Source organism: Oncorhynchus kisutch, linkage group LG10, assembly GCF_002021735.2.
Source record: "Oncorhynchus kisutch isolate 150728-3 linkage group LG10, Okis_V2, whole genome shotgun sequence".
NCBI classification, from domain to species: domain Eukaryota; kingdom Metazoa; phylum Chordata; class Actinopteri; order Salmoniformes; family Salmonidae; genus Oncorhynchus; species Oncorhynchus kisutch.
The window spans coordinates 17,868,164-17,881,248 of NC_034183.2; the positions used below are offsets into that span (position 1 = coordinate 17,868,164).

A 13,085-nucleotide genomic window follows, 5' to 3' on the forward strand; every position below is an offset into this window, starting at 1 on the left:
AACCCTCTGTAAACCCTCTGTAAACCCTCTGTAAACTTCTAGGAAGATGTTAACATGTCCCCTCGTGCACCCTCTGTAAACCCTCTGTAAACCCTCTGGAAACCCTCTGGAAACCCTCTGTAAACGCTCTGTAAACTTCTAGGAAGATTTTAACTCCAACATTTCTCAAAGTTTTCACCATCATTGTAAAGCTCTAGTTATTTTGTTGTTTTGACAAAGTCATGTCTGAGGATGATTATTTATGTCATGTGATTCGTGATTCATTTATGTATGTCACTCATTTTAAAGTCAACCCTGTCATGTGAAATGATCTCTTGTCTTATTATTGTGAAACTATTCCTTATAATTTAAAAAAAAAAGGAACATTGAACATCTAATAGTAAAAACATAGTGTAAAAGCAGGTGATTCTACTATTTTTGGCAATTTTCTTTTGTGTTTTGTGATGTAAAACTGAGTGGGCCGAGCATAACACGTCAACCCTGTTACGGTCAACCCTGTTACGGTCAACCCTGTTACCCATAGATTGGCAGGCTAGACATGTTTTAAAAAATTTCAAATTTTTTGTGAAGCTTGCATTTAATTGCCACTTTCTGTTACACACAACATATGTCCATTACCCCTGTGGCAAGGGGATTTATGGCTGATTAAGATGAAATCGTCAACCCTGTTACGGTCAACCCTGTTACGGTCAACCCTGTAACTTTATTTGCCACTAAATAGGCACTTATTTTTTTATTCAACCTCTTAAGATGGGAAGACATGTTTTTTTATGTAGTTGAACATGTGCTCTTTGTGACAGAATGTTAATATGAAGTGAAATACTTCTCAAAAGGCACTGAATTGGTGGAACGACCCTGCTACAATACAGTGCATCAGATAGGCCTTCTTATTGTTCATCTATGGGAATGTTTCCCTTCCAGGCCTACATAACCTGGAAGACCATTCTGAGCATAATACAAGCCATGATGGCTCCTATAAAGAAACCTGTTTACTTTGACTGTTTTTTTACTACTAAAAGAAATAATGCCCATTATGAATCTGTGATTTCTCAGCTGAAACTAACTGTCGAATAGACAGTGACCTAGATAATATCTGAGGTACAGTATATAATTGATTCCTACCTTTGCTGTTTCCGTCAGGACCTCTTAGGACGGTGCACTCCTCGATGACTCCATAGGGCTCAAAGAGGCGGTACACGTCCTCCTCAGTCTGTTGTTTGTTCAGCATCCCCACAAACAGCTTCCTGTCTTCTGAAACAAAGAGAAAAGCAAATTAAGGGTTAAATAAAACTGCCCTCTCAATGTGACCAGTCTAAATGAGTATTGCAACCATAATGCCATATTGCCTTAGATATACCGATGTAGGATCTTAATTTGAGCCAGTTTGATACAGCAGGAAAATAATCCTGCAGCAACAGGAAATGTGAAATATTATGTGGATTCTAATTAATATCACTTTTTTGTAGGGGTTGATTTATTTTTTGTTAGGGTAAATCAAGTTTCAAAGTGGAAATTACAAACTGTAGAAGCCTTTTTAAAACTCAAATACTAAAAGTTTGCCTTTCCTCAGCAAAAGAGTGATCTATTTAAGAACCTACATCTGTATACCAATGTAGGCTCTGCTCACTGTGCTCAGTGGCCAGTATATGAACATAGGGCAATGTATTTGTCTGCTCCATTTATCTCTGTGAGTTGAGTCACAGTGTATTGTTCCCGTGCCAAGTCTGCTCATTTTAATTTCAACGATAATTGGGTTTGCTCACATATTTGAGCCCTGGGAAGGCCTTGGGTTCTATCAGAGCGCGGCCATGCCCCTACCTTGGGGGAATGGGAGGAAGCAGCAGGCTGATGAAACAGCTGTGTATGGTCCTTCAGATACACCAGGAGCTCCAGGCAGTCCACTATATGGATATGTCTGCTTCTGCCTCCTATACTGCTGACCTTCAATTTGACTGAATACAGGCTATTTGTTATTTGTCAATCTCCCTCTGCCTCAGACTATATGTTTAATTGCTGCTGATCCAGTGTTTTCAGTGTATCACCACAGAAATAATATTCCAGAGCTCTTCAATGAACAATGGCACGTCTCTCCGGCACAGAGAAGGTGAATAATGCTGACTTTTCAATATGCTACGCTGTACTATTGAGTCCTGTTAAATGCAGGGGGACTTTCTCTTTACCTTGACCTGACATGCTATGTTTACTGTTGTTCTGCTCATATGATTAATGCTTTGCTCACTAAATCCCACTGGCAGAAACACTACTACCAACCTCCCCTTTACAGATTTTCTATAACTTTGAGTGCACCTATGTAACAAAGGCAAACACAAGCAGAAGAGGAATCCAGGGCCAGGCTCTGGGCTTTGGAGTTCAACATCATTCCCAGTCTATGGTAATGCGGTATGTCAGGGTGACCTCTGCGGCTGTGAGAGACCGTGAGAGACCGTGAGAGAGAGAGACGGTCTGTTATTGTGCTGTGGCGTGACCTGACCCAGGCAGGACCTACTGATATCCATAGTCCTCCTCCAGCAGCCAGCCTAGTCCCATGCAGCCGCATCGGTCGCTGCCACCCTGCCACAGACAGAGCCCCGGCCAGCACCCTGACTCAGCATGACCAATGATGCACCTTTAAAATAATCACCAGTGTCATGGCACTGTCAAGGGAGGAGCGACCCTCGTGACACTCTTTATTGTTAGTGGCAGGATCAGAGGGTATGTATCAAAATGGAAGCGATCCAATGTGACACCTGTCATGGTGGATTGGAGAGCATTTATCTTCAAAAGAGAAAGCCCTGAACTGGAAAATAAAAGGCCAAGACGCTTCTCCCTGTTGTTTGGGGCGGAATATGAATTTGGAGGTAGGGTGGGTTTGAGGGGGATTCAATTCTTTGCACCCACTCTTTCAGCCTCGCGCACATGCACAAGTGTGCATGTACACACACAGACATACGCCTTTGCCCTCTCCTCCATGGCGCCCTTCCAGGAACATAACTCCTACAGCATCGTCCCCTCTATGGATGATGGGAATGTGACAAGGCAGGATTCATGTATGCAGCTGACCTATGTGAATTTCATATGTTCCGTACTATGCCATTCAAGTCATGAACAGAACTCCTGTGACACGCCTCAAAATACGACATTGAAACTGTCCCATCGCTGATAGACTGTTCAATGGCAAATTACCTAGAGCTGAATGGAATAATATTTTTGGGACTCAGAGCACATCAGGAATAGACCCATATATCAGATCAGATCCGTGTGTAACATTGGTTGGTTACAGAGGCCACCAAAAGGCCAAATTGGAGTCCCATTCTGGGCTGTTAGCTTTTCACTGTATTCCATCAGAAATGCCACTGGATTGTCCTGATGTGGAGGTTGAAAGACAGGCGTAAGTCATGTGATGGGATACGGATGTCTCCAGTGCTGCTGTATCTAGAGGGCAGTGTAACACAAGTTCTTCAGCTCCTGCTGAGAGATAGAGAGCATGCTCCTCTCCTAAGTGAGTGTGCTTTGAAAACAAGCTAACAACGCATGACAATACATCATCTTAGAGACCTATTTCTCAAGCCATTATTGTGCTACTCTGGAGTAAAACGGCACCTTGGGACTTGATACTCATCTAGCTACAACACACAGCGAGGATCATTTCGTGGATCTACAGTAGACTACGAACTCACATGTACGCACACAACACACAACACACCCACACGCAACATAAACACCAAAACAGCACACAAACACACACACATACCAGTGCACCCTCAAGCTATCACACACATATACATGAGTCACCCCTTTAGGGGGAGCCCAGATTGATGATGACCCCCTCTGAGATACTGTTCTTAAATCATTGAATAAGAGGGAGTTCTATTGTTGCTATTCAAAAGATTTCCTCAGCCAGTCCAGTAAGATGCATGTCCCAGTGCTCAGGACTTTTTTAACAGTATCGACTGGCTGTAAATGCAGCTTTGTGGATTAGTGCTGTCTCTCACAGAGGGAACACAGCTACTGATTACTGCCACTCCACAAATAACTGTTATGGCTGTTGTTTTTAACAACTGAACTGGTCGTCCACATGACCATGAACACAGCTGAGACCAGAATTACCTGCAATCCATGTACTGTAACCTAATACTACACCAACACAGCTCATATAGTGGCACTACACCAACACAGCTCATATAGTGACACTACACCAACACAGCTCATATAGTGACACTACACCAACACAGCTCATATAGTGACACAACACCAACACAGCTCATTCAGTGACACAACACCAACACAGCTCATATAGTGACACTACACCAACACAGCTCATATAGTGACACTACACCGACACAGCTCATATAGTGACACAACACCAACACAGCTCATTCAGTGACACAACACCAACACAGCTCATACAGAGCCTTCAGAAAGTATTCACACCCCTTGACTTTTTCCACATGTTGTTGTGTTACAGCCTGAATTAAACATTTATTAACTTGAGATGTGTTTGTCACTGGCCTACACACAGTACCCCATAATGTCAAACTGGAATTATGTTTGTCGATTTCTTTTACAAATTAATTTTAAAAAATGAAAAGCTGAAATGTCTTGGGTCAGTAAGTATTCAACCCCTTTGTTATGGCAAGCCTACATCAGTTCAGGGTCAAACACTTGCTTAACAAGGCACATAATAAGTTGCATGGACTCTATGTGCAATAGTAGTGTCTAACATGATTTCTTTATGACTACCTCATCTCTGTACTCCACACATCTGTAACACAATACAATGTGGAATATGTCAACATGTATGAATACTGTCTAAAAGCACTTTATACTCGCACTATATGAACACACCTCTGCCTAATTGGTAGGAGATACATTTTGTTTGAAAAATATAGAAATTTGCATCACATAGAATCACAATTAGTTTACTATTGTTAAGGTCATTTAGACGCAGCACATGAATCTGCCTGTGACTGTTACAGCAACAGCTCCTCCTAACTACCAAGAACTCTGTCCTGAAAGATACACCCATCGTGTTCAATCTGGCCTGAGTTGAGAAGCAGCGGTTGGTTTGGAATAAATCCTTTGGAAATGAAAGCATGGAAGAATGAAGAATGAATGGTGAATGTTCTGCCTGATTCTATATCCTGAAGGTTCCTGGGGCCATCTGAGAATTTGTATCAATAGGTGTGTTTTCATATAAATTTGAAATCAAATAAAAAATAACATTTGCTTTATCTGCAAAGTATCTTTTAATCTCGTAATTATAATCCAATGATTTATTTACGACACTGACATCGCATTACAATCACTTATAAATGTATAAAACTAGCAAACATGAATCATGCTACAGTCAGATACAGTATTTTTTACTTTGATTTTCTGTAGCTGTGAAAGTTTTAAGGTTCCCATCTTGCATACATGAGCAATTCTGCAGTCGGGTCTACCGTGTTGGAGACTTATTACAGTGTGTCGGCTGATTACATTCCTGGGGCTCTAGCTGCTTGGGGGTTTGACAGTGAAATGCATAAGAACACTTCCAGTGAATAGCAATTGGATGAGTTTCAGGGTTTTGGCACTGCTGGAGGCTCCAGGAGAAAGCCCTCACGAGGGGGATTGTAAAAGTGCCTGGGCCGATGTGTCGGCTTGCATAAGAACCTGCAGCCTTCAATGAGCCAGGATGGATGAAAGAGAGGAGAGGGAGAGAGAGAGAGAGAGAGAGAGAGAGAGAGAGAGAGAGAGAGAGAGAGGGAGAGGGAGAGGGAGAGAGAGAGAGAGAGAGAGAATGAGAGAGAGAGAAATAAAGAGAGAGAGGGAGAGGGAGAGAGAGAGAATGAGAGAGAGAGAAATAAAGAGAGAGAGAGAGAGAGCGAGAGAGCGAGAGAGCGAGAGAGAGAAAGAAAGAAAGAAAGAAAGAAAGAAAGAAAGAAAGAAAGAAAGAAAAAAAAGAAAGAAAGAAAGAAGAGTGGAGAGAGAGTATGTGTTACAGAGAAAGCTATTGTCAGAGTAATGGGTTGGTTGCTATGACAACTACTTATACAGCGGCCTGTCAGTCATGTTTCATTGGAGTTTGGAGAGGAGGAGAGGAGGGAGAGGAGGGAGAAGAGAGGAGGAGGGAGTGTTGGAGTGGAGTCATTCCTCTATCTACCTGCTGAGTTGGAGTGTAAATTCGCCTGTCAGCCATACAGATAAGGCCAAATTATTCACATTATTAGCCGCCCAATAAAAAGGAACAATAATGAATGAATAAATATATTAAACCAAATGAGAGCCCATCCAGCCAGAAAGTGGGCTCTGAGAAACCATCCAGGTTTTCTCATTTGGGGAAGCAGATAAGAGATAGGGGAGTGGGGTTAAGATAGGCTTCACTGTATTTTATCACACTTTCCCGTCAAGCCGTAGAGAATCACAACATTTGCGGTTGGAATACCGAACACCATTTCTTCCACACCCATTGTAGTTGCTCAGCAAGGATGCCACACAATAATAGTGTCAGCATGTGTTCAACCATAAAAAACAGACCGAATATAATTAATGAATTAACCCTCAGAGATTGTAGTCCGTAGCCAGTGGTATTTAATCCAAAGTATTACATATTTGAATCTAGAGCTGTGTTTGCATTAATGAGTCAGGCAGGCAGGCTGGCTGGGCTGGATGCCATGGTGGAGGCTAGGTCTCTCTGGGTTGGACCTGTGTTCCTCTATGCCTGCCCGCCTGCCCCCTGCCGGGGTGTTTAGGGGCAGTGGGTACCAGAGGAGAGTGGAGGGTCTGGGCCCAGGCTTGGCACCGTTGCTGTGTTGAATGAACTCCAGAATAATGACTCTTTTATGTCCTCTGTGTTGTGTTTGTCGCATAGTGAGGGAGGGATGGGAGGGCGACAACATATTGTGTCACAGTGCTGGAACAACATCTGAGAGAACTCCTGCCACCGTGTACTGTTTGCTACCTTAACCCAGTTCTGTGGAGTTTCTGTCTATCAAAAGTTTTCTATGTTTTCTATGTCAATGCTCTAATTTAAATTAGTGGCAAATTATCTGCCGTTGTCTCTGAGGCATTAACCAAACCATGTAAAAAACATATGCTATTGGCAATAATGCCAATATACTCAATTGCACTCAATTGAGAATCTGTTACATGGAAACAGAAAGAATGATACATAATAATACATTAACACAATACAACCCAAACCGATTGTTCTCCATTGTATAACTGAAACACAATCCCTCTCGAAAATGACATTCAAATATGACACTTATTTTTCTTTTTTTGCGTCAAAGTTTCATCATGTTAGTGTCAAGGCTGCTCGTTGGTACTGTAGTGTGGCAGCCAGGGGTCTATATAAACCATCAGTGTAAATGACGGGGAGCAGTGCTTGCAGGGTCCAAACAGTCCTCTGGGAGGATTTGGCCTCAGTGCTTTAACACGGGCTCCTTTTACTGAGCAAACTGAAACACACAGTCCCCCAACCACTTTAACACAGCTAAACCATTTACACCAACACACAGGTGGGAGCATGAAAACTCACAGGCGCATGTACACCCATATGCCACCACACACACACAGGTGCATGGATGCACAGGCACACTCACGCTCCAAACACACAAACACCACACACACACACACACACACAAACCCTTTACACACAAACACCACACACACACACAAACCCTTTACACACAAACACCACACACACACACACACAAACCCTTTACACACAAACACCACACACACACAATCCCTTTACACACATACACCACACACACACACACACAAACCCTTTACACACACACACACACACACACACACACACACACACACACACACACACACACACACACACACAATCCACAATCCCTTTACACACAAACACCATACACACACACACACAAACCCTTTACACACAAACATCACACACTCACACACAATCCCTTTACACACAAACACCACACACACACACACACACACACACACACACACACACACACACACACACACACACACACACACACAAACCCTTTAGGCACAAACACCGCACACACACACAAACCCTTTAGACACAAACACCACACACACACACACACACACAAACCCTTTAGACACAAACACCATACAAACACACAAACCCTTTAGACACAAACACCACACACACACACAAACCCTTTAGACACAAACACCACACACACACACAAACCCTTTAGACACAAACACCACACACACACACAAACCCTTTGGACACAAACACCACACACACACACAAACCCTTTACACACAAACACCACACACACACACAAACCCTTTAGACACAAACACCGCACACACACACACAAACCCTTTAGACACAAACACCACACACACACACACAAACCCTTTAGACACAAACACCGCACACACACACAAACCCTTTAGACACAAACACCGCACACACACACAAACCCTTTAGACACAAACACCACACACACACACACAAACCCTTTAGACACAAACACCGCACACACACACAAACCCTTTAGACACAAACACCACACACACACACACAAACCCTTTAGACACAAACACCACACACACACACAAACCCTTTAGACACAAACACCGCACACACACACAAACCCTTTAGACACAAACACCACACACACACACACAAACCCTTTAGACACAAACACCACACACACACACAAACCCTTTAGACACAAACACCACACACACACAAAAACCCTTTAGACACAAACACCACACACACACACAAACCCTTTAGACACAAACACCACACACACACACAAACCCTTTAGACACAAACACCACACACACACACAAACCCTTTAGACACAAACACCACACACACACACAAACCCTTTAGACACAAACACCGCACACACACACAATCCCTTTACACACAAACACCACACACACACACACACACACACACACACACACACACACACAAACCCTTTAGACACAAACACCACACACACACACAAACCCTTTAGACACAAAACCCGCACACACACACAATCCCTTTACACACAAACACCACACACACACACACACACACAAACCCTTTAGACACAAACACCACACACACACACACAAACCCTTTAGACACAAACACCGCACACACACACAAACCCTTTAGACACAAACACCACACACACACACAAACCCTTTAGACACAAACACCGCACACACACACAAACCCTTTAGACACAAACACCACACACACACACAAACCCTTTAGACACAAACACCGCACACACACACACACCCTTTAGACACAAACACCACACACACACACAAACCCTTTAGACACAAACACCACACACACACACAAACCCTTTAGACACAAACACCGCACACACACACAATCCCTTTACACACAAACACCACACACACACACACACACACACAAACCCTTTAGACACAAACACCACACACACACACAAACCCTTTAGACACAAACACCACACACACACACAAACCCTTTAGACACAAACACCACACACACACACAAACCCTTTAGACACAAACACCACACACACACACAAACCCTTTAGACACAAACACCACACACACACACAAACCCTTTAGACACAAACACCACACACACACACAAACCCTTTAGACACAAACACCACACACACACACAAACCCTTTAGACACAAACACCACACACACACACAAACCCTTTAGACACAAACACCGCACACACACACAATCCCTTTACACACAAACACCACACACACACACACACACACACACACACACACACAAACCCTTTAGACACAAACACCACACACACACACAAACCCTTTAGACACAAACACCGCACACACACACAATCCCTTTACACACAAACACCACACACACACACACACACAAACCCTTTAGACACAAACACCACACACACACACACACAAACCCTTTAGACACAAACACCGCACACACACACAAACCCTTTAGACACAAACACCACACACACACACAAACCCTTTAGACACAAACACCGCACACACACACAAACCCTTTAGACACAAACACCACACACACACACAAACCCTTTAGACACAAACACCACACACACACACACACACCCTTTAGACACAAACACACACACACACACACACAAACCCTTTAGACACAAACACCACACACACACACAAACCCTTTAGACACAAACACCACACACACACACAAACCCTTTAGACACAAACACCGCACACACACACAAACCCTTTAGACACAAACACCACACACACACAAACCCTTTAGACACAAACACCGCACACACACACAAACCATTTAGACACAAACACCACGCACACACACAAACCCTTTAGACACAAACACCACACACACACACAAACCCTTTAGACACAAACACCACACACACACACAAACCCTTTAGACACAAACACCACACCACACACAAACCCTTTAGACACAAACACCACACACACACACAAACCCTTTAGACACAAACACCACACACACACACAAACCCTTTAGACACAAACACCACACACACACACAAACCCTTTAGACACAAACACCACACACACACACACAAACCCTTTAGACACAAACACCACACACACACACAAACCCTTTAGACACAAAACACCACACACACACACAAACCCTTTAGACACAAACACCGCACACACACACAAACCCTTTAGACACAAACACCGCACACACACACAAACCCTTTAGACAAACACCACACACACACACACACAAACCCTTTAGACACAAAGACTGCACACACACACAAACCCTTTAGACACAAACACCACACACACACACAAACCCTTTAGACACAAACACCACACACACACACAAACCCTTTACACACCAACACCACACACACACAAACCCTTTAGACACAAACACCGCACACACACACAAACCCTTTAGACACAAACACCACACACACACACAAACCCTTTAGACACAAACACCACACACACACACACAAACCCTTTAGACACAAACACCACACACACACACAAACCCTTTAGACACAAACACCACACACACACACAAACCCTTTAGACACAAACACCACACACACACACACAAACCCTTTAGACACAAACACCACACACACACACAAACCCTTTAGACACAAACACCACACACACACACACACACACAAACCCTTTAGACACAAACACCGCACACACACACAAACCCTTTAGACACAAACACCACACACACACACACACAAACCCTTTAGACACAAACACCGCACACACACACAAACCCTTTAGACACAAACACCACACACACACACACACAAACCCTTTAGACACAAACACCGCACACACACACAAACCCTTTAGACACAAACACCACACACACACACACACAAACCCTTTAGACACAAACACCACACACACACACAAACCCTTTAGACACAAACACCACACACACACACAAACCCTTTAGACACAAACACCACACACACACACACAAACCCTTTACACACCAACACCACACACACACAAACCCTTTAGACACAAACACCGCACACACACACAAACCCTTTAGACACAAACACCACACACACACACAAACCCTTTAGACACAAACACCGCACACACACACAAACCCTTTAGACACAAACACCACACACACACACAAACCCTTTAGACACAAACACCACACACACACACACACCCTTTAGACACAAACACACACACACACACACACACAAACCCTTTAGACACAAACACCGCACACACACACAAACCCTTTAGACACAAACACCACACACACACACAAACCCTTTAGACACAAACACCGCACACACACACAAACCCTTTAGACACAAACACCACACACACACACACAAACCCTTTAGACACAAACACCGCACACACACACAAACCATTTAGACACAAACACCACGCACACACACAAACCCTTTAGACACAAACACCACACACACACACAAACCCTTTAGACACAAACACCACACACACACACAAACCCTTTAGACACAAACACCACACCACACACAAACCCTTTAGACACAAACACCACACACACACACAAACCCTTTAGACACAAACACCACACACACACACAAACCCTTTAGACACAAACACCACACACACACACAAACCCTTTAGACACAAACACCACACACACACACACAAACCCTTTAGACACAAACACCACACACACACACAAACCCTTTAGACACAAACACCACACACACACACACACAAACCCTTTAGACACAAACACCGCACACACACACAAACCCTTTAGACACAAACACCACACACACACACAAACCCTTTAGACACAAACACCGCACACACACACAAACCCTTTAGACACAAACACCGCACACACACACAAACCCTTTAGACAAACACCACACACACACACACACAAACCCTTTAGACACAAACACTGCACACACACACAAACCCTTTAGACACAAACACCACACACACACACAAACCCTTTAGACACAAACACCACACACACACACAAACCCTTTACACACCAACACCACACACACACAAACCCTTTAGACACAAACACCGCACACACACACAAACCCTTTAGACACAAACACCACACACACACACAAACCCTTTAGACACAAACACCACACACACACACACAAACCCTTTAGACACAAACACCACACACACACACAAACCCTTTAGACACAAACACCACACACACACACACACAAACCCTTTAGACACAAACACCGCACACACACACAAACCCTTTAGACACAAACACCACACACACACACAAACCCTTTAGACACAAACACCGCACACACACACAAACCCTTTAGACACAAACACCACACACACACACAAACCCTTTAGACACAAACACCACACACACACACACACAAACCCTTTAGACACAAACACCGCACACACACACAAACCCTTTAGACACAAACACCACACACACACACAAACCCTTTAGACACAAACACCGCACACACACACAAACCCTTTAGACACAAACACCGCACACACACACAAACCCTTTAGACAAACACCACACACACACACACACAAACCCTTTAGACACAAACACTGCACACACACACA

At 43.7% G+C, this 13,085-nt stretch overlaps 1 protein-coding gene across 6 annotated transcripts in view; it reads right to left on the reverse strand.

Moving 5' to 3' along the window:
• Positions 1-13,085, reverse strand: part of LOC109897470 (CUGBP Elav-like family member 5) — a 367,555-nt gene that overhangs the window by 60,405 nt on the left and 294,065 nt on the right. For 4 of the 6 annotated variants that reach the window (XM_031833229.1, XM_031833233.1, XM_031833232.1 and 1 more), the window contains exon 4: positions 1,123-1,251. In XM_031833229.1, coding sequence (XP_031689089.1) covers positions 1,123-1,251 — 129 coding nt within the window. The remainder of the gene's footprint in view (positions 1-1,122; positions 1,252-13,085) is intronic. The other 2 variants (XM_031833234.1, XM_031833231.1) reach the window with 1 other exon arrangement.